Source organism: Podarcis gaigeae, assembly GCF_964106915.1.
Source record: "Podarcis gaigeae genome assembly, chromosome: 4".
Classification (NCBI taxonomy): Eukaryota; Metazoa; Chordata; class Lepidosauria; order Squamata; family Lacertidae; genus Podarcis; species Podarcis gaigeae.
The window spans coordinates 24,419,626-24,443,261 of NC_139677.1; the positions used below are offsets into that span (position 1 = coordinate 24,419,626).

Consider the following 23,636-nt stretch of genomic DNA (forward strand, 5'->3'; position numbering starts at 1 on the left):
AAGAGGGAGGAGAGAGGCTCGCAGCGAATCTAGCTTTCCAGCACACAAAAGTTTTGCAGCCGGATAAAGTCACCGAGAGCCAGTTTCTCCTGCAAACTTCCCCGGAGGGCACTGTCTGCAAATTAGCGCTCTTTCTTTCTTTCTTTCTTTCTTTCTTTCTTTCTTTCATGCGTGTGCGCGTGCTTGTGGCCCCAAGTTACTTGGGGAACGGAAATCTTCTCCTATCTACTCCTTAAGCAAATGGGGGAGCCTTTCCTGGGAGAGAGAGCCCGTGCTTTCTCTACACAGCAGCAGCAGCAGCAGCAGCAGCAGCAGCAGCAGCAGCAGCAGCAGCTGCAACAAGCCCAGGCTTTGCCTTCCTGCATCTCCATTCCTACGTCCAGGCACCCTCCTCCTCCTTTCTCTGCCCTGCGAATCCGAGGCCCTGGGAGAGACAGAAAGACCCTGCCGTGCCCTTTCTCTTGACAATCAATATCTCTCTCCTTTGTGGGGGCGAAAAGGAGAGTCAGAGAGGAAGAAAGGAAAGTCCTCGAGATTTACCATCATCTGTTTGTATTTGTTTAGCTCACGGAGAGCGCTGATTGACATGTGCCTTTCATCCTCTAGTACTTACCCCGAGGAGTGATCAAACCCTGCCCTTTGCCCTCTGCTGACCCGCCCCCACCCTTGCGCTCCTCGGACACTTTTTTTTTGCATGGGCCACTGGGATCCCGCGCCTTTTTTCTTTCCCCTCTAGACAAAGTCAGGCGGGTTTCTCTTCTCCTCAGCAGCCGCATTGCTTTCAATGGGACAATTGCCGAGCAAGCCTAGGCATGTTTACTTGGAAGTAAGCTCACTGTGTTCACTGGGAGACTAACTCCCTAGTTAAGGGTCTTTAAAACGTCAGCGTTCCTTCTCTTCCTCTTCCCCGCCCCAGATCAGTGATACTTGATAAACTTAAGCTGCAATCTTAACTGTGGCTACTTAGAAGTAAGTCCCCTTGAATTCAGTAGGGCTCACTCATAGGAGCCAAATCATAGATGCTGAGGGTCTTCAACCACCCAATAAAATATTTGAGGGGACGCCCCCCCCAAGTCGATGGGCATTGCTATTTAAATGGTGTGTGTGCACCGTATTATGTGATCGATTATGTGGGCGGGACTTACCTTCCTCCCCCCCCAAAAAAAATATTTTATTCAGCTCACTCGGGTAAATTGACTTAGGATCATAGCTGTCAACCTTTGCCTTTTTAAAAAGGGAAATTCCCTTATTCCGAATAGGATTCCTCGCAAGAAAAAGGGAAAGTTGACAGCTATGCTTAGGATCAGAACCTAAGCCTTATCCAACACCATATTTGCTCAGAACTAAATCCCAGGGAACCCACTGGCCCTTATTTGCGGTAGTTTATGCATCCATTGAGACATTGTCTCAGGCCCTCTTAAGAGGCAATAAGTGCGTACTTAAGGATTGGCCTGCCTTTCATGAAATACATCCTTTTGAGATTACTTTTAGACATTTGTGTCAATGCCTTGATACCAAACATGGTTGTGAGTTTGGCAAGTTTGACCTGACGCGATCCTAAACTGCAATCCAGAATTTCAACACAAACGTACTGGGAAGTAAGTTTCACTGGGTTCAATGAAACTGGCTTGTGTGCTAGATTCTCATAGTATTTCAGCCTTGGTTTCCTGACTCTTCTGTGACCTTGCTTCCAAGTAAATCGCTCAGGATAATGGTGTGATAAATATCAGTTTATGCAAAGTAAATTACATTAGATTAAATGCAATTGGCTTTATTTGTTTATTTATTGCATTTTTATATCGCCATTTTCTCTAAAGAGCTCATGGTGGCATGCAATTCTCCCCCTCCTCATTTAATCCCCACCACAACCCTGTGAGGTAGGTTGGGTTGAGAGGCAGTGACTGGCCCAAGGTCACCCAATGAGCTTCCTGGCTGAGCAGGGATTCGAAACCTGGTCTCCCAGCTCATAGTCCAACACTCCAACAAATACATTTCACATGGTAACATCATTCATCTAAAAATTGTCTTCCTATACATGCAGTGCTTATTTTTATGAAATAAACAGATTTTTGAACTGGATTTTTTAAAAAACTTCCCGGTCTTAAATATAAACCAGTCAGCTCCCAGACATAAAGAGCAGATAACAGTTCACCTCCTCTTTTAACTGTGCAGTGACTTCTGTGGGTCTTGAAAGCTTGCTTTCCTACTTTACCAACTCCACCAAGCCTCAAACTCTTTCGGATCAGAATATTTTTGGAACCCACCCTTATACACACTGTAATTAAACTTGGAGCAGCTAATTCATCTAGTCATTCCTCCTGCATATTCAGAATCCAACTGCATTGGTGGACACTTACCCCTATGTAATGTGTGCATGTCTCTGGCTGAAACCTGTCAGTTCACCATTTGCAAGAGGAGGGCAAGAATATTGGCCTACCTTATACCTTGATATACTTCTCACCATGATTTATTCCTGTCTTAGAGGGGAGGTGGGCAGCTAACCCCCTACCTTATTTTACAAGAGGGGTGTAGGAACAGGATAGTGTGTTGAACCTCCTTGAATGACACCTCATATGTGTTAAGTGTTATTGCTGCTACTGCTGTTATGATTACTGCAGCTGCTGCTGCTACTACAGCTAGTACTACCACTCAGGGCCGGATCTAGGTTTGATGAGGCCCTAAGCTACTGAAGGGACGCAGGTGGCACTGTGGGTTAAAGCCTCAGCGCCTAGGACTTGCCGATCGAAAGGTCGGCGGTTCGAATCCCTGCGGCGGGGTGCGCTCCCACTGCTCGGTCCCAGCGCCTGCCAACCTAGCAGTTCGAAAGCACCCCCAGGTGCAAGTAGATAAATAGGGACCGCTTACCAGCGGGAAGGTAAACGGCGTTTCCGTGTGCGGCTCTGGCTCGCCAGAGCAGCGATGTCACGCTGGCCACGTGACCCGGAAGTGTCTCCGGACAGCGCTGGCCCCTGGCCTCTTAAGTGAGATGGGCGCACAACCCCAGAGTCTGTCAAGACTGGCCCGTACGGGCAGGGGTACCTTTACCTTTACTTAAGCTACTGAAGGTAATGGGGCCCTTTATATGTCCAGCTGTCCTTTGTCAACAACAAATTGTCGCTGGTTTTTGTGTTGAATTTATGCTGTATGGTAATTTATGAACCTAATAGGTATCTAAAGCCATTTGCACATAACAAAATATGTATTTTATCAAAGTAACTGTTGAACTGAAATACAATTAAGAAGTATATTAATAGTGAAATAATTATTAAGCTCTAACTTATTTTTTTTTATTCATAACAAACTTAATAATCCAAACACATTGGCATTTGGCAATAACAAAAGTTCCTTTAGAAACACAATTTACAATGACTCGTAATTTTGGGGGGACTCCCAAGAGAGTGGGGCCCTAAGCTATAGCTTGTTTAGCTTATATATAAATCCGGCACTGCGACCACTAGATTTACATCTTAATTTTGTTGGACTTTCTTCCTTTTCTGAAACCCCTTACTTCCGGAAAGCGCTCTGAACAGCCATTATGGCGAAAGCTCCATTCATGGGCTTAGCCAGGATTTATGTAACGGGGGCAGGCTTTATGTTGTGTGGGGAGGAAGAAGCTCCGTTACTTAAGCACTTTTATTGTCTCTGAGTGGTACCGATCCGTCCTTCAAGCGCCACCACCCCTCCACCCCACTTTCCTAGCTAGCTACTATTCACACTTGAGACACCATTTTTACTACCTTCGGCGCGTTCACACAATAACAAGTTTATGGAGACCACCTGCCTAGCCTACACCTGGGCAGAACTTCTACGTGTGTGTGTGTGTGTGTGTGTGTGTGTGTGTGTGTGTGTGTTTAGCTAGCGCGCGCACACACAAACACACAGCACATCTGGGCAAAAAGGCTTCCATCCGAGGCGAGGAAGTGCGCATCCATTGGTGGCTGGCTGCGTAAGGAGTCTTCTTAATTTCCTGGACTCCAAACGAAGCCCGCGTGCCTGTTGTTTGCACAACACAAGGCTCTCCAGAAAGTGCAAACACTCAGCCGTGTGTGTGTGTGTGTGTGTATTGGGCTTGTGGCTGCGTCCTTGAGGGCCCCTTCCCACAAACTCCCCCCTTCCTTCCCTCCCACCCGTATCCGTCGCTTAAATGGCGTTTGATCGCTATATTTACTTCGCCTGGAAGGTCCCGCTTGAAGATGCTAAGTGACACTTCTGCTGCGCCCGCTTTCTTTCTCCCCTCGCCTGTCCCCCTTTTACGACTGTGGGGAGAGCGCCTGCTTTGCCGAGAGAACCAGGGAGCGAAGACAAAGGACGGCGAGAGCAGCCTTCATTAAGCGCCTCTTGCAAGGGGGAAAAAAGTGGGAGAGACGGAGACGAACTTTCCTGCCGGGTGTCAGTCAGTCTTTATAAGGCTCTGGCGCTGCGCGAAGGCCCAACTGGTGCTCCTTTCTCCGAGAGCCCATTCTTCTTCCACGGTGCCCACGACCAGAGAGAGCGGCCTTTTGAGGCGACGGCAGCCCCCGAGGTGCCTTGTCTGGCGGGGGAGCAGGAGGCAGAGCCTGCTGCGGGGAGAGAGGCTTATAACTCTTGTGGAACAGGGGCGCATGTCAAGATGCGGGCAGCAGGCGCAGCCGGCAAAGCAAACAAGGAAGGCAGCATAGGAGAGGCGGGGTGTTCCTAGGGATTTCTCAAAATGGGTGGTTCATGCGGGAGACCCTGGAGGGTGGGGGGCAAGGGGCGCTTCAGGGCCCCTAAAGGCATTTTGCCCTCCTGCATCTTTCCTTGCCCCCTTCCAGAACCGCCATCTCAAGCCATGGGGGTAGAGGCAGCAGCTGCCCCCCTAAATCAAGTAAATCAATAAAAAATACTTAAGGGAGGTTCTGCCTCCCCTAACATAAAGCCTGCCCCCCCAAACATAAATCCTGGCTACGCCCATGTCTCTAGCCATTATTTCAATGTCACATAATCTTCACGAATGTAGCCTCTGGCTAGCAAAACCTGACTGACAAGGAGAATATCCTTGATCAACAATCTACAAGGCTGCAATCTTCTTTTGTGACCACGACAAGTGCAGAAGTCAGACGACTCTGCTTGTGTGGCAGGAGATGTTGTTGTTGTGTTTGTACCCTGTCCAACTGACTGGGTTGCCCTAGCCACTCTGAGTGGCTTACAGCATAAATAAAAACCACAATAAAACATCAAGCATTAAAAGTCTTCCCTATATAGGGTTGCCTTCAGATGTCTTCTAAAGGTTATAAAGTTTAGTTACTCAACTCCTGGACATCTGATGGGAGGGTGTTTCACAGGGTGGGCACCACTGCTGAGAAAGCCCTCCACCTGAATCCCTGTAACTTCTTGCAGTGAGAGAACCCACAGAAGGCCCTTGGAGCTGGATCTAAGTGTCCAGACTGAAGGATGGGGCTGGAGATGCTCCTTCAGGTATACAGGGCCAAGGCCATTTAGGGCTTTAAAGGTCAGAACCAACACTTTGAATTGTGTTTGGAAACATACTGGGAGCCAATGTAGGTCTTTCAGGTCTCACAATCATACTCCTCTCTGGGCTGTTGAACTGCCGTTTCACTGAATTTTATTTGCCCTGATGTGAACCTGCTGCATTTGTGGGTGGGTATTTCCGGTAGACAAGCAGACATCAAGCTGCAGCCAACAAGGGGTGAACCCTGCACATGAGATCACATGGGCTTGGAGCAAGCGGGTGTTTGTGTGAGAAGGCTCCACGTGTCCTTGTCTGCTGCTTGGTGGCCTACTCTACATCCAGCGGTTGTGAAGATGCACAAATCAGCCTTCACCAACTAGGATCCTCCTCCCAGATGTTTTGGACTGTGGCTCTCATGTGCCGTGCTGGCTAAGGCTGATGCAAAATGTCTGCTGAAGGATGGCAGGATCCATCTGGGTGGAAGGGACTTTGGGGCAGACGTGCACTCAGCTGAATGAGCAGAAGGACCCCAAAGGCAGCAGCATTGGCTTGTCACAGGTTGAAGACAGTGAAGTAATGCACTGCCCTCCGCCCACAATAAGTCCAGCATCCAAAATCACCTAACTGTTCCAGTGAGAGTATGTGGTAACAGAGAATGAGCTGGATGTGTGATGAGAGAGAATATGAATGTTTCTATATGTGTATAATAGAAGTGACTAGATGCCTGACTATACAAAGAAAGGGAACAGGAATAGGTGTCTCTGAATAGGTTTGCCTCTAAGGTGACTAATCCACAAGTTATTTACCTCAGAAGTAAATAAGTAAATCAATCAATCTGGTGCCACAAACTCGGTTCACTGTCCCCATTGTTAGCAAATGAATAATATGCCCAGAAGTGTTGATTATGTGTGTGTGCATGCAGATTAGGTTATATATTCTAGAACACTTCTATATTCTATATTCTATATTCTAGAACACTTTTCAGTACTTTAGTATTTATGGAACAGGTAGGTTAAAGGGTAAAGGTAAAGGACTCATGGACTGGTTAAATCCAGTCAAAGGTAACTATGGGGTGCGGTGCTCATCTTGCTTTTCAGGCCGAAGGAGCCGGCGTTTGTCCATAGACAGCTTTCTGGGTCATGTGGCCAGCTTGACTAAACTGCTTCTGCTGCAACATGACACTGTGATGAGTGCCAGAGTGCACAGAAATCTTGTTTACCTTCCCACCGCAGTGGTACCTATTTATCTACTTGCACTGGTATGCTTTTGAACTGATAGGTTGGCAATACTAAAAGCTTAGTCTGGCAAAGGTTGCATCTGGATATATATTGAACAGTATAGTGGAAAGACCTGCCAAGGCAGAAGGTGCCGACTTCATTATAAGACGGAAGGAAGGAAGGAAGGAAGGAAGGAAGGAAGGAAGGAAGGAAGGGTTTGGAGGATGTGATACAAGAGAGTATCTGTGGAATTTATCGGAGGGCATGGAGAGTGTTTCAGCTTGCATGATAAAACGTAAGTGGAAAGTATCCATATGCAGAAGAGATGGAGAAGGGTGTACTCAGCTACTAGGGACTGTAAGTGGAAGAGAGAACAACTTTGCTGGGTTGGGCCAAAGGTCCCCTAGCCCAGCCTCTTGTTCTCATAATGGTCAACCAAATGAGTATGGGAAGTGCCAAGCAGGGCCCCATAGCCCTGTGGCCCTAAGATGAGGACACAGATGAGCATGACCATTATTAATAGCGATTCGTAATTAGTGACAATATACCTCTGAGGGTCAGCTGATAGGGATCAGATGCCGGTGCATTCACGCCTGGCTGGTGAGCTTCCTAGAAGTGGGAAACACACACGTTCAGTGACAGAGCCAACCCTTTGCGCGCAGAATGACCCTCCCTCTCTCATCCAGCAAAGCGACATTGGTGTTATGACTTTGTGGCCGCGGGGTGGGGTGGGGTGGGGTGGGGTGGGGGACTGCCCTGCGATCTTCTGGGTTTCCGTGGCCTGCTCCACCCCAAAAGAGAGAAGCAGCTTGAGGGGAGGGGTGCTCTCCTGCTCTCCTCCTCCGATTCCCTCCCCCCCCTTCCCGCCTCCCTTTCTGTCCTCAGGAGAGCGGCGCCTGCAAGTCTGAGTTGGAAGTTGGTGCTTTGCGGGCTGCACCTCGGAGGCAGCCCCCGCGCCCGTCATTTCAGCGGGCAACCCAGCAAAGGAGAACAAATCGCGGACAAAGGCGAGCGCTTTCCTTTCAGCCGCGTCGTTAGGGCAACCCCCAAGTATGCCGGCCATAATAAGGCCCACTTCAAAGGCTTTTTCTCCTTGAGCGCTGCGCCCGGCCGCCTCCTCCTCCTCCTGCTCCGTGTGTGTGTGTGTGTTGTGTGTGTTTTATGAAGTCCGGCTCCCCCCTTTCTTTCCCCCCTTCCCCTCCTCGCCAAGCGGAATCATCTGTTTGGTTATTTTTCATCATGTTTATTTTGCACCATTCACGCCGCCTTGGCTTTAAATAAACAAAGGACAATCGCTCGCCAATAAAAGTGCCAAAGTTGGTGGAGTGGGGTGGGGGGGGTGGGGAAATGGTGGAGGGGTGGGCGCGGAGAGAGATCGGGGAAGAGGGGTGTTTTGGAAAGTGGCAGTGGATCCTCTCTTATTTTCGTTATTCTTTTTTATTCGGGGGAGGAAGGGGTGTTTTAGGGGGTATCCAAGAGAGTAGGAGAAGGCGCAGTGGAGATCGTCGGGTCCCCTTATTTTTCTTGATGATTACCCCCCCCATATATATATATATATATATATATATATATATATATATATATCCCAGATATATAAGTTTGGGAAGGAGCCCACCCCCCCGTTCCCTCTGGGCGCGCCCCCTCGGCGAGCTTGTGACGAAGCGCCAATTGACGTAGCTAACAGGCCATGAAACGCGAGGTCAGCGCAACTGTATCTTAATGGGGTGTCGCGAATCGGCGCTTCGTCGGAGCGCGGCGAGCGCTTTCCACGCCGGACGAGCCTGCCTTTGAACTTCCCCCGGCCGCCAGAGGCTCCGGCACCCGAGGCGGAGGCGGAGGCGACGCGGGCAGAAGAGAAGGAGGAGGGTACTTCGCGCGCGGGAAGGATCGCGGTGCGCACAGTCGAGAGTCGCCTGGGGGTCCACAGCGGAGAAGCATCAGCAGGGGAATCGCTGCTCTGGCCGAAGGAGACGCAGAGGCTGCTGGAGTCCTATTGCGGTGTGTGTGTGTGTGTGTGTGTGTGTGTGTGTAAGTAAATAAGTAACTGTAAGTGGTGGAAAAGAATCAGGGCCCCTGAACAGGATGGATGATTAAGTTAGTAAGTAAGTATACCGCCCTATACCCGCAGGTGTCAGGGAGGTTGTTGCCACATAAAATCACAATATAAAAACACAAAATATATAACAAAAATAAAAAATAACAACCCAATAACCTACCCAGCCAACTCCCCAACACATTTTTAGAGCTCCTTGGATGTTGCAGAAGGATATACACAGGTTTCCAGAAAGACAGGAGCACTCTGCGACAATCTGTGTTACCTCCGTGCGCCTAGAATGGATGGATCGATGGATGGATGGACGACACGCGCAAATTTGCACAGATGCGTCGGTCCAGCAAGCTGGAGATCCGCCGCTCTGTGCTTGCAGCATAGACACACAGAAACGGAGGCAAGCGAGCGCGCAGACACCGTTAAAGTGCAGGAGCCATCACGCACACCTCTCATCTCGGGGCAACAGGTCTATATTGCCCCATCTCTGAATCCTTTTCTCCATCCAAGTCCCTTAAGTGTGACTGTAATTCTGAACATACCTACTGGCAGATTTGTTTCGAATTGCAGTGGAGTAGATTCAGTTTGGTACCGTCAAGAGCCGGATTTGGGGGCAGATGTTCGGGGCCCCATTCAAGAGAATGGATAGGATGATCCACCAACGCAACAGTGCTGGCTCACTAAAGTAATAGGCACCGCCATCTCAAGATCCACCTCCACCATTAAACCAGAGTCTACAATGATCTAATTCAGGGTTTCCCAAACTGTTCCCAAACAGGGTCTCCAGCTGTTTTTGGACTACATTTCGCATCTTCCCTAGCTAGCAGGACCCGGTGGTCAGGGATGATGGGAGTTGTAGTCCCAAAACAGCCGGAGACCCAAGTTTGTGAAACCCTGATCTAACTAAACCACTGGGTGGAGGTAGGAGCGCAGAGAGAGAAAGTGTTTTCCCTGTCTCCTCTTTAACACACACACACCCGTTATTCCTCCTTGTTTGCAATAGCCTTTGTTCCTTGTAAGGTTGTGTGCACGCTGCACATCTTTTATATTTAATGACCAGGACATCGTCCTGAAGCGCAGAGAAAACTCACCCTATATTCGATCGCTCAAATGCCATGCCTGGTTAGACACGTGTGAACACCGTACATGTGGCAGAGGGACTCCCTGTTATTTAGTGCATGAGCTAGTGCATTGTGCCCGTAAAACTATATAGCTCCTCGTTTGCTCTTGGGGATTCCCTCGCACGTATACAGTTCAAAATATCAACCCTCGTCCCATTTTTCAGTCAAATGTACACCTCTAGCTGTCTGTACACTCCAAGTCTATTGTTCTTCCCTTCTTCTGTAGCATGTGTGTCACCTCTTTTCTTTTGAGTTCATCGCCTGAACAACAGCGAGACAAACCCACAGGTAGAGGTTTCATATTACCTACATCACAATTATTTGCCGTGGACTCCCTTCAGACATTCAGCGGTAAGTCAACAAGTATGGAGAAATAGCGTTGTGAACCTGTCCTCCCTAATACCTAGGTGCGTAAAGTGTCTCTGATGTGGACGTGGAAAAGGTTACCTAAATTCAGGGCTGCTTCCTGAAGGATGAGTTTTTCTGCATCCGAAAGAACACACTCGGTTTAAAAACATTGCATGCCGGTAGATAGGAAATTCATGTGGTGGTAAAACTGCGACAGAGTGTTCACACGTGCAAGGCTGTCGTTGCTGCAGTTACCCTGCGGTAAAAATGAACGTGTGAAGCTGGGCAGCTAAATGTCAGTCGGCTTCACTGACAAATTCTGCCTTGAAGGTGCTGTAAGACGCGACGGCTCTTTCTCTCACGCTGTATCTTTTCATGGCCCCCTTCACACGTGCAAGTAATCAAGCAAGCAACCGGCTCGTGTCAAGAAACCCTTCATCTGAATGCACAAGTCTACACGTGTGCATCTTTATTCGCCTGCCTTATAGCCATATTGAGAAATCACAAATCCCATAGAAGTCAATGGGATACATTTCAAGTAAAAGAGCTTAGCCGAGTTGGGGCGTTACTTGGAAGTAAGCGAGATCAATGGAGCTTAAGTAAATAAACGCGCTCAAGTCAGCGTGGGTGAAATGCAAAACCGCCAATTTACTTCAGCTCCAATAACTTTTTTCCTCCTATGGGCGTGGTTTGTCGGTCGTTACTACTTTAAAAATAAAATTTGGCAAGAAGATGAAGAATGAGCTGGGGGTTTAAAAAAAAAGCCCAAAACAAATCAACTCAAAATGATTCAGACTCCGGAGATCATAACCTTCGAGCGCGATGCTTCCCTCCCTCTTCCACCCCCACCGGTAACTAAGACAAAAGTGGATCACGGCTGATTTAAAGCCTTGTTTGTGTGAGAGCACATTTTCCCCCTGCTTAGAAGAGATGAAGTCTTTGAAGATGGCCAACTTCGTGTCAATAAGTGCCTTTTCTTTGAGCCATATTCAGATGGGAAAAGTCTTGCTTGCCAATTGCCATAGAAATCTTAACGCACCATGAAGATTGCCCAAGCGCCGAGCCTTCCGTTCTGGCGCAAATTACTTTGAAGTGGCGCAAGACGTGCAGTGGTCAATTTCAGCTCTATAGACCGAGGGGAGAGGGAGAGATGGGGCGTTGGAAGGCAGAAAACAAGAAGGGGAAAACTTGTTTTAGGCTCCTCATTGTCAGATATCTTTTATCTCTGATATATTTCCCATGAATGATTCATGCCTTGGAGTAGGGTGCGGGGTGGGCTTTGTGTGCAGCCCTCCTTTTCACCAGAAACTCCGTTAGTCCACCCTTTCCCCAATCCGAAAGGTCCTCATTCTTCATGGAGTCTAAGCAACTCTTTGCAACCGGTTGCACCTTCGCCACCTGAGGCCAAAATCAACCACGTTGGCTGTGGGAAATCGTATTGAGGAACTCAACACGTGAACAGTAATGTGGACATGGTTAAGATACAAACTTAAAGGATAGTTTTATTTTCAGCAGAACTTCATTCCTGTTCACTTCACTCCTTGTCTAGCATTTTGCAGCTCCCACATGCTATCTTGTCCCATCTACATTACTTTGATTTCATCAGCACTATCTTCAATTGGTTTTAATAGCTCTTTTGTTGAGAGTGGCACACTGTCCACTGTTTGAACGTTTAGATTTAAGGTAAGTACGTAGGCCACATTGACCAAGTGTCCACAGTGCTTAAGAGACACCTCAGTAATACTAACTTCCCTCTTCTATTGTGTGTCAATATTTAAGACAGAAGCCTGTTCTCCATCCACCCAAACTGTCATGATCCCTATTAAAATCCAAAGCTTTCCCCCCAACTTCCTGCACCTCTTAGGTGGACGCCATTTTCATTCTAAGAGAACAAGGGTTCATGGCAAGTCCCAGACCATTTTTTCTAGAACAATAGCACTGTTTAAATCCATATACAAATGTATCAATTCACATGAATGAACTTTGCCACACCCTCATGTATGTGGTTTAACCATGTCCTTTAATTTATCAATGAGATTGGCCTTCAGACTCTGGTGGATTTCTTTAGACTGCTTACAAGCAAGACCAACTTCCACTAAACATGATTTGGATGAGCCAAACCATTTGTACCAAATTTCTCATGGCAATGTATAAGCAGACCTATAAAATAAGTGAGAAGGTTGTTTTGTACTTAATGATTTCCCTTACAATTATTTTTCTTTCAAGGATGGGACAATCACTGAATTCCTAGCTTGAGTACTCTGTAAGCCACTTGGTTATCATAATTTGTCCCCCAACAATAAAGCACAAGTAAAAAATAAGATTTTTTTTTTTAAATTTTACTTTTAACCATTCTTGCTTTCTTATGACCAGGTTTACAGATATGAAGGAGGTATTGCATGTTTTAAAAATATGAGGAAAAGCAGTGGCACAGCAGACAAACAGTATGTTGCTCCTGGTACCCCAAAATGAAAATCCCATTTACATGGAAGTAAGTCTATTGAAACCAAATACTTACTTCCCAGCAAATGTATTTCCGTGAAGGCATTAATTTCACATTAAACAAAACATGAAGGTGTAGTAATGGATAGTGCAATCTATTTGGTAGGAGGAGAACAAAGTGTATAAATTAAACATTTTTTTTTAATTCAGGAAATTTTCTAAAAAAGCTCACCAAAACATAAATTATCCTTTAAAAGTCCATGTCTTACTTCATGATAGTTTTTCCTTATTATTCAAATGGGTTTTGAAAGAGAAAAGGAATGCAATTCAAATAAACAATTTTAAGAAGTGGTTTGTATTCAAGTTCTCATTTATATATTTATAGATATAGATATTAAAATGAATGTCCTTTTTCTGTTCATGTAACAATATGATCAGGACATTTAAAGGCTTCCAGATGGACAGCACCATGCACTGTACTAAGAAACAAATATCTCTATAAACTATATTGAATCACCAACACACTGCACAGGAGACATGCAGGAAGGAGCTGTTTTCACATTACATTGTTCATTCAAGTAACTTGAAAAATATAAGGGCTTTCCCCCACCCCCCAGGAAAACAACCACAGAATCATAGACAACCTATCACCAAAATTAATAATTTTCTTCTTTGGTGTGCTCTGTACTCTTTAGAAAGAAATAAGAAAGAAGTTGATATCTAAAAATAAAAAAATAAATTAATTCCGCTGTACAAAATAGATCACTTCCACATACAAGTTATAACAATGACAAGACTATGTATCACAGCACACAAGACACAAAAAAATCCCCACACATTTCTACAAGCCCTGGTAATGGGTTGGTGACTGGTTACTTATTCAGTGGTCTCAGAGGATAAATTAGTGCTCTTTAGATTATCTGTAGGGTGTTTATGATGAACCAGCATTTTACACGTGAAATATGTCGTACCAACTGCATCAGAAATTGTCAGGATTCCATGACCTCACTCTATAATAGCTTGGCAGCTAGGCCAAAGGTAATCTACTCAGCATCCCCCTCCCTCCATTTTTACATTTATGACAGTTTGCTTTCCCCAGTGCACTTTGGTCAATGGCACACCGCATAAGAAACAGGATCGCAGATGCTGAAAAAAATAGAGATAGAAGTAATTTATGAAACCCTTTGTGCATGCAAGGGTGTTAGGCTGGATCAGTAAAATATAGTATCTTCCAGAAAGTCATGTGTCACTCTTAGCATCATAACTCTTTCAACAGGGAGACTTTGACATAGTAACAGCTGTGAAGTTCACAGCACTTTTGACCTAACACTATAGGCTGGGCTTCATTCCCAAATATGCTTACTCATAAATCCAATTTACTCTGATTCAATGTGACTGGCTTGCAAGGAAGCGTGTTTAGACTCATGGCCTCTGCTATATCGCATATAAAGATAGATCTCATTTAGCGACACTCCCATGACAAGGAAAAACCATTAAGCAGTCCTGCTAAGACACGTACTAATGAATAACACTGAAACCAGTGGGACAAATGTCTTTAGAGCACAATTCGTTGAATGTGTTAAACAACAATAATCATAGCAACTGATTTAATTCCCTCCCCTTTCAGGGTTAGAGCTTAGAAAGACATTAAAAAAAGAAAAGGAAAGGAAAATTAAAATAATTGAGACATTAACAGTGCAATCATGTGGAGGTCAACTCAGAAGTAAGTCCTATTGAATTCAATGGGACTTACAGTCACACCAGTGTGTATAAGGTACTGCCTAACAGTACTGTTCTTAAGTATTCTTATTGGAAGTAAGCCCCTTCAGTGCAACTTTCTTCCGAGTAAGCATGTTTAGGATCAGATGGCTAAAGAAATAAAATGAAACAAAACCCAATCCCCCTTGCTCAATAGCGTTTGTGAAATCCTACACAACTAGGATTGTGACTGCTCTCCCTCCCACCCACCCAGCATAATTACTTGGAAGCGAGTTCCATTTAAAACAATGGACTGATCTTCCATATAAGCAAATTTGGCACTGCTCTATAAAGGTGCCACCTTGAATCTTGTGGTGGTGAATTTCAACATTGGTTTTAGTGCGATGCAAACTGCAACCCAAGGTCTACGTTTCAGCATTCCGTTTTGAGATTTTGAGGACTTAAGATTTCAGAGGCAGTGAACTGTACCTATACATTATCGTACACGTACATATACAGTACTTGGATGCAAGAAACCAGTTGGCAGTTTCACAGGTGATGGATGTGGGATAGAGGCCTAGATGGAAGAACGTGCCTTTTCAAAAATAGGTGGACAAGCTTAAGGAATCCACTTCTGGCACAGAGAAAGCCCATTAGCTTCCCAGTTACATTCATAAGCCACATTCCTCCTGCTTTTATTTTGGGAAAACTATCACACCGAATTGCCAACCTGGCAGTGCACACACTGAAGATCAAGCAACACAAAGGTGAACTCCTCTGACGTCTTCCATAAACATAGGGTAGGGTAGGGAAGATGCACAATGGATTACTGTTACAGTCCGGCTTGGTGGGTTTGCTTTTTTAAAAAAGATTATTCTTTTTAATTAAAAAAGAGAGAGACACACAAGTCCAATGTCTTAATTAAATTAGTTACATGTTACAAACACCATAGGGTTTCATAATACTGAATAAATAGCCCAAATTAACCAAGATGGCATGATCGTGCCATCTTCAAAGTTCTGCCTCCCTCCCAGTTCTAATGAATAGTTCTTGTCTCAGAGTTCCTATAAATTTCTTCCTCGTTCTCTTCCTCCTCAGAAGATGTGGCATTACTGGATGGCGTATGGAGGTGGTTCGGGGCCCCAGTGGCTTGGCACACATACCATTCATTGAGATTGGTGACCTGAGGAGAAAGGTTGACAGGGCGGCCCCTGCCAGAGTCCTGGAGAGGGGACAGAGGGGCACCCAGTGGTGTCCCAGTGGGTTGGTAGCCATGAGATCCTGGGGTAGGAGAAGGCGGTGGGGATTTGCAATGGATCTTCATGTGCTTGCGCAAGGAGCTCGGATGTGTGTAAGACTTGTCACAGCCTCTGACTTTGCAGAAATATGGCTTGTCACTGGTGTGGACATGAGAGTGTTTCTTTCTGTCACTGCTATTGGCAAACTTCCTGTCGCAGCCATCAAATTCACATTTAAAAGGCTTCTCTCCTGAAAGAGAAAAACATCCATAATGGACTCTTTGTGAAAGGAAAGAAAGAAATCCCCAAACTTTGAATTTACATGTCAAACCAAACACAGGAACAGGGGAGACTAGAGAGGATTGCAAAACAAAGACTCAGCAGATAAAATTGACTCCAGTCTTTACCATCCCTCCAATAGCTTAACTTTTCAATCATTATTATTATTATTACTACACAGAGAGAGTGAGCAGGTTTACATTTGCTCAAAAATGTAGTCCACAATGTTAAAGAATATTTTCTAAACTGTGATCATGACATTCAGATAAACATATCCAGGACAATGGGAATGTCTCTCCTTATTCCATGCCCATATTTCTCTTGTAAATGAAAAATTTAAATGATGGATTAAAGTAGGGGCTTACACATCCATACAGACAAACCCATATTGTCCTAATCCCTTCCCTTGTGGTTTGCAAGAGGAGATTCTCCTTTTTCTAAAATAAAAGTAGCACCTGTTTAAACACATTGCTCTCCCTCTTTTCCTTTTTTTTAAACCATTGTCAACAGATCAAGCTCTCAAAGAGGGGCACCCTCTCTTCCCCTCCCTTCTCTGACATTCTTAGCTTTTTACAGCTTGCTCATTATTGAGAAAGCTACCCACTCCATGAGCAGTGAGCTGGCCAAGATCTCTTTACCTAGGACTAGTTTATGCTTCGAAATAAGATGGTGAATCTGTTTAAATAGGTTTAATGTGCACCTTGAGGGTGATTGTGAAAGCCACCCTCAGGGCCTTTACTTCTGGCATCTCACTGGCTCCAAGGTGTAATGCAATTCTACAATTATTTTCCAAGGTTCTGGAAGCAAAAAGGCAGGAATAATTTCTGCTGCCACAAGTGGACATGGGTTTAGCGTTACTTTATTTCAAAAAGGGATTTTTTAAAAAAAATTAATCCCATCCATACATGGAGGCAAAAATATGCTAAAATATGGATTTTATTTATAGACACCCAAATAAGACATCAGGATTGCACCCCAATATTAATACGTGTTTCCTAGTCAACAAGGTAATTCAGTATTTTCATCCAGCTCAATCTTGAGCATGTTTACTCAGAAATATTAAATAGTTCCACTTGGCTTCCAGGTAAGCACATGTAGGATTGCGACCTTTGTTGTTTTACTGGTGAAAACAGCATCTATCTACTCCTTTTTGGGAAAGGCAGAAGGTTTAATTTATGACATTCCTTTTCCTGTGTAAATACAGGCAGATCCCAACTTACCAATCCTACTTCAATCACAAATGCATTATTTCAACCAGAAAATGTCTCCTGGTGATATGTGGCAATTGAACAGAAATTATACAGCCTTTCAGAAGTCTCAAAAGTATTTCCAACGAAATGTCGTTGCTATAAAATGGGATAAAGATTCTACATGAAAAAGGTAAAAGATCCAAACCTCAGTGCCAAGCCTATTCACTTGGCAGCAAGTAAGGCCACTGAGCTCAGTTACTTCCAAGTAACTGTGTTTTGGATCATTCTGGTCAACATAGCCTAGTGTTGTCCTTTCAGCTGAAATATCCTGAGTTGGTGTTTTGCTATTTATTTAAGGAAAGCATTTTAGGGTTACTATATGTCCTTTTTTCCAGGACACATTCTCTTTTTAAAAATGATAGTGGCCATAGGTGTCCATAGTTAAATGTAGAAGCCAGAAAATGTGTCTTATTTCTTGCTCTTCAAAATATGGCATAATTGGGTTTGCATGTGCGTTTGTCTGTCTAGAACCTGTTTCAGCAATCGCTAATCAGATTTGTCTGCTTTTAACTTCGGTCGACTCTATTTTTTAATATATATATTTAATTAAGGCCAGCAGCACTAGGTTTTGGGAAGAGGACCGACTTTCAAGGGATGCCCTGGTTGCTATGCTCATACATCCCGAAGCGAGATGCCCATGCCATCCTGATGTTTATTTTGGTATTGTCTCTGACGAAAGGTTCACGTCAGAGTTTAACCATTTGCAGATTATCTCGGTTTTAAGCCGAGAGATGCGCAGTCGAAAAGCAACGGTTCTCGCTGAGGAAAAGGCTGCTCGCTCCCTTTTGCGCGCCGAGAAAGGAAACTTCACCGCCTACTAATTCGAAGCGAGGTCGGCGGCCCGTTTCCACAAACCGCGCGAGCGGTTCAGGGCTCAGGGAGGCAACAACTTGCGGCATCGATCAAGAGACAAGCCGCCGGCTATCTTTAAAAACAAAACCAACTACACGAAAGCCAAGCGCAGGGCGATTTCCCCCCACCACCATTGGGAGCTCAACTCGTTCTCAACCAAACAGAACAAAAAAAAAGGGGGGGAGAGGAAAACTCATTTGCTGCTTAAACCCAAACATACGATCCTTGATCTTGAAACTCAAATTTCTTACGTTAACACGAACCTATAGGGGAGAAGCCTGTAGGAGAGCGAGAAGAAACCAAGAAGGGCGCGAGATTGCAAAATTACGCACAGAAATGCCGAGGTTGCTCCGGACAATCTTAAACTCCCGTTTGGCTGCGCCAAATGAAGCGGGAGGCGGAACATTTTGACTCCCGGGCCTGGGAATCAGGGACCCCTCGGTTGGGCAGGAGGAACCTCCTGGAGAGAAGGGGAAAGGGCGCCTGAAGCCGCTCTCCTCGGCTTCCGGGGAGTCGTTTTGCCCTCGCCCGCAAGAGGAGAAAGTGGAGCTGTTAACGGGCAATAGAGCTGCTTATGCTACAGTCAACTCGAGCTCCCTGGCCAGGGCTTCCGTGCCAGCACGTGGCCGTGGAAAGAGTTCCCTGCCAGCACCGGATCTTGCAAACCGTGCAGAAGCGTTTTCCAACCGTGTGCCCCTGCAACACTGTTGCAGAAAAAACACCGAGCAGCTTTCTGCGGCGCTCCTCGGCCCCTCCGGATCTTCACTCGTGGGTCTTTTGTCTGCAACAGGCGGTGGGGATCGGGCCGGCTTCGGATCTCCACCCAACCCTACTCGACCGACGAGCACCGGTCAGGAGGAGCGGCGAGGCTCCAGCTATTCCCCCACCTGCAGGAGCCTCGGCCCGAAGGAACCAGACTCGGATCTTCTTCCCAGCGGCAGTAGCAAGGGCACTGTGTGGGCAGCCTCAAGCGGGCGAGGGCGAGATGAGCCGAACATCGGAGTTCTCCAGCTGGAAAAGGAGCTGTGTGAATGGAAGGACGGGCTGGAAAGCCCTCGCGAGGCTTTCTTCCTGCCCCTCCTCCCAGAGCACCAGCAGGGTTTTCCCCGGGCGAGAGCCCTACGATTACTGCGCAGAAACCAGCCCTTGCAAGTTGCAAGCATCTTCTTTAGGAGAGTCTGCAAAACTCCCAGTCAGGCCCTTCCGGAGCAGACTCGGCCTCCAAGGCCTAAAAGCACCGCGCTCCTCTTCGCTTGCAGGACAGATCCACCCCCCCACTCCCCGCTCCATGGGGCTGCGTGGGAGGGGGTGCTCAGGGCTCGCACAGATGGGCTCAACCCTGCGGATTCGCCATCTAAAAATCGATAGCTTTTGCCGCCAGGGGCTATTTGCATGGGAGTTTGAACAGCGCGTTGCACCTTGTCCGCCTCGCCACCCCCCTTTCCTTTTCCTCTTTTTTTTTTTTTTTTTTTGCAACAACACACAATAAATCATGAAAACAATTAGGTGGAGCCCCCTCCGGCCTTTGCCCCCCCCTTCCCTATAAGCAGCCTCCGGTGGATAATATCTGTCTACACGCAACTATAAATCCCAACCGCCTTTTAAGTGAAGCCAAAAGGCCAGGGGCAAATCAAAACCAAGCTGTAAAAGATACAGCGCCATAAACAGAACTTCATTGAAATAGCTAGTCTGGCGGAGACACGCACAAAGGCACACCCGCGTCGCCTTCCCTTCCCATTTGTTCTCAAAAGCACTATTCCGAATCGCTATAGCAGCGCTCCCTCCATCGAAACACACCTTTAAACCAACAACATATCTTTTAAAAGCCCTTGCCTATCACTTCCCCAAAAACAACTAAGGGAGAAAACCTCCCCCCAGGGAAAGTAAAATATTGGTGGTCTCATTTGAAAAGTACCTCCTCTTGAGAGGCAACATGATCAAATCCCCTGACTCTCTCCTTCATATATAAAAAAGAAAACAAAACCCAAACAAATAAAAGCATAGGAGAAACTTTTTGAAAAGTGAATTGACCAGAATAAAGTTTGGGGTTTGCCCTTTCTTTCCACTATCTAAGAGGAGTACTGGACACCATAGGTGCCGGCTCCCTGGGCCCCTGGTGCCCGAGGACCCACAAAATTCACCATGAAGGGGCCTGGCCTGGCACCCACAAATTTCGTCGCCAGGACCATGTACGCTGCATAGCACCCACAGCCCCGGGCACCCACGGTCGCGGGGCCAAACTGACACTCCTGCTGGGCACACCGCGGGCCTTCGTGGGACTCCTCCGTTCTTCCCACTTTCGTGGGAGCTCCTAGCTATCCACAGCGCTCTTAGTTTGCCTGCTGAGGAATTCTGTGGCGCCGGGAAGCCTTCCTCGCTCTCACCAAAACCGCAGCGGGCACAACGCAGAAGACCCGCGAGCCATTCCCAAACCACGCATACACAGACAACGCAGACATATCAAGGAAGACTCACTCTCCCGCTGCAGCCCCAAAGAGCTGGTGAAATTACTTATTCATGACAAACGTCACACGTCTGAGGGTACGTAGGAGATAGAGGAAGGAGGGAGGAGGGGGTAGAGAAAAGAAGTCAGAACCGCGCGCCGGAGAGACGCGGCCGGAGAAAGGCGCGCGCTCCTGTCGTGCCACCCACCTGTGTGCGTCCTTTTGTGGATCTTGAGGTTCTCGGAGCGCGCGAAGACCTTCCCGCAGCCGGGGAAGGGGCACGGGAAGGGCTTCTCGCCCGTGTGCACGCGGATGTGGTTGATAAGCTTGTACTTGGCCTTGAAGGGCTTCCCTTCGCGGGGACACTCCTCCCAGAAGCACACGTGGCTGCTCTGCTCGGGCCCGCCGACGTGCTCCACCGTGACGTGATTGACCAGCTCGTGCATGGTGCTGTAGGTTTGCGAGCAGGGCGGCGCGGCCGCCTCGGCCTCGATCCACTTGCAGATCAGCTCTTGCTTGATGGGCTGTCGCATGTAGCGCAGGAAGGCGGCGGCAGCGGAGGAGGCGCCCGCAGGGTGGTGATGGTGTGGAGGCGCGTGGTGCGCATGTGCGGGAGGCGCTGGCGCCTGTTGCAGGACGGCCGCCGCCAAGTTGACCGGGTAGCCTTGCGGCGCGGCGCCGTAGGACGCTTCGGAGGCGGCGGCGGCGGCCGCCACGGACGACGGGCGGAAGGGCTCCACGCGCCCGTAAAACTCGGCAGCCGCCGCGGCAGCCGCAGCCACGGCCAGCCCCAGCCGCATCTGCCCGTTGAGCGGGTGGTGGCCTCCGGACGGGCCCGCCGGGTGGTCGTGCAGCCCCGGGAAGGCGGCGGCGTGAGGCTGCTCGCCGCCGGCGCCGTAGGTGCCCGCCGACGAGATGAACATGGGCGAGCTGGCCGGGTGTTGCTGCAGAGGCCGCTCGGCCCGCCGCGGCGCCGCGTACGAGGGGCTGCCGGCCGCGCCGTTGGCGCCCGCCTGCGACGACGAGGCGAAGGCGGCCTCGGCGCCGGCCGGGCTCAACTTGAGCGCCCCCGACGCCACGTGCTCCGGCCCGAAGGGGGCCGCGGCAGCCGGGTCCGAGGAGCCCAGGTCCCCCGGGTGCAAGGGCTGGAAGCCGCCACCGCTGGTGGCGCTGCTGCCTCCTCCGACGCCGCCATGCAATGCGGCCAGGTCGGCCAAGCGCAGGCTGGGGCTCCTCTTGCAACTCAGCGCGGGCTCCATGGCGCCGCAGCCCCGGGGCCCATCCAGGCGCGAGGGGGTCGCCTGGGCCGGCCCCGAGGGGGCGGTGGCCTTCCTCCCCCTGCCTGCCGCCGCCGAGGCTGTTGCTGCCGCCGTGGCCAGCGCCGCCGCCTTGCCAAACATGGAGCGATTAAGCGGCTCTTTAACTTCTTTTGTCTGCTCCGTTTCCCAACTCGGCTGCTGCTGCCATCCTCTCCCCGCTCTGGCCTCCAGCGATTGGCAGAGCGCTCGGCACATTTGAGCGGCGCGGTTGGGAACCAGAGTTTGGAAATGTGCGCGGGTGGGATTGGAGGGAGGCCGGTGATTGGCAGAGGCCAGGCCAGCGCGATTGGCTCCCATTCAGGCCGGGCGCTCAGCGGGGAACCGCCCTCGCGCTCTTGTCTGCTTTCGCGCTCTTGCTCGCTCTCCCCACCCCCCCGACGCCCCTTTTCTCGCTCTCGCGCGCGTTTCTCCCTCCCCCCCCCAAAAAAGTTGCACTTGCTGAAAGGAAGGAAGAAGGGGAAAAAGTTAGCGCCCAGCCGCAGAGGGAGTGCCAAGCGAGCGGCGTGCCAGGGGGAAACACGCGGCGGCACGCTTGCTTGGAAACTGTCAGGGAAGGCAGCCCGGATCTCGCTCCAAGCGCGCAAAGGAGAGTTGCTGCTTCCCAGTTACCTGGGATAGAATTGTAGAGTTGGAAGGGACCCCCAGGGTCATCTAGTCCAACCCCCTTGAAACGCAGGAATCTTTCGCCCAGCGTGGGAATCGAACTCACGACCCTGATATGAGCTGTTCAGTGAGGAACTGCCGCAACTTTTTGCCCAGCCTGAAACCGCTTTGCGAAACAAGGCTTCCTTCCACTGCCTACTGCGAGTCGGCATAATGTTCTTGCGGGCACATCAGCTGCAAGTTTTAGAGTGTTTGTGCCCGAACTTAAAAACACACCGGGAGGGCATTTGCTCGTGTGAAAAAGGATCCTTTTTGGTAATGACATACTTTACACCTTGGTGAGAACGACATAAGGCACTTGGGAGGGTTTGAAGCAGAGGTTGGATGGCCATCTGCAGGTATAATAGAGTTGACATTCCTGTGTTGCCGAGGGTTGGGCTAGATGACCCTGGGGTTCCTTCCAACGCTATGATTCTATGTGTCTATTTTTAGGACTTGGAGCCTAGGGCTCCGATGGCACCCACCAGACTGTAAGCGTCTTTGTAACTATTTATAGGTACACTCAGTATGCAAGGCGAGCGTCCTAAACGCCCTAAAATAATTGCGCCCTAAATGAATTGTATGGATGTAAATCGCACAAATAAATACAAACTCAACAAGTGGATGGGGAGCTATGTAATTCATATACAAGCGCATATGAAAGTCCCGTTGCTTTCATTGACTCTTCCTCTCCAGCATATGTGCTTAGGACCGAAGCGTCGATTGGAAGGAGATATTTTGGTGCAGTTACAATTATTACTGGCTTCAGAATAGATGTGAATATAAGCTGTTGCCTTAAACGCCGAGACACGACTGCTTCATGAGAGTTTCTTCGTGACTGTGTGGAAAGAACTACAACGATTCATTTCCCTAAGTAATGGAAATACTGTAACTGCTCCCATAAGCTGGTGTAAAAAGTATTAGTTTTGAGGGCGGGGTGGGGGGGGTTCATCTCAAACGGCTGAGTCTCGCAGGAGACGTCAGATCCGTTTCTCCATCTCAATGAAGCCTATAAATAGATCAGTCAGTTCGTGCTCTTTTTAAAAACGTGGCTGATAGAATGAATGGTCAGGATGCGCCATCCTTACATTTGTACGATTCTTCTCTCTCCTTCCAACACTCCCGCCTCCACCGTTTCCCTGAACTTTCCGTCCTGTTTACACAGGAAAACCCTAAATCCCCGTGTACGCTCCTGCACGCCAGCGCTCTGGGAGGAAAGCCTGCCTTTGAGCTGCTGGGACTTATTTGAGGAACAGGTGTACAGTCCTCGGGGGAAATTTCGCGTGGACGTTTCCTGCGAGGATGCTG

At 48.2% G+C, this 23,636-nt stretch overlaps 1 protein-coding gene across 1 annotated transcript; it reads right to left on the reverse strand.

The window, feature by feature from the left end:
- Window positions 1-12,478: 12,478 nt before the first annotated feature.
- ZIC5 (Zic family member 5) lies at window positions 12,479-21,849 on the reverse strand. The gene is given in 3 exon segments (XM_083735325.1): window positions 12,479-15,792; window positions 20,576-21,801; window positions 21,803-21,849. Coding segments are annotated over 3 exon segments (1,710 nt in total). The 5' UTR covers window positions 21,835-21,849; the 3' UTR covers window positions 12,479-15,340.
- Between the last annotated feature and the right edge of the window lie 1,787 nt (window positions 21,850-23,636).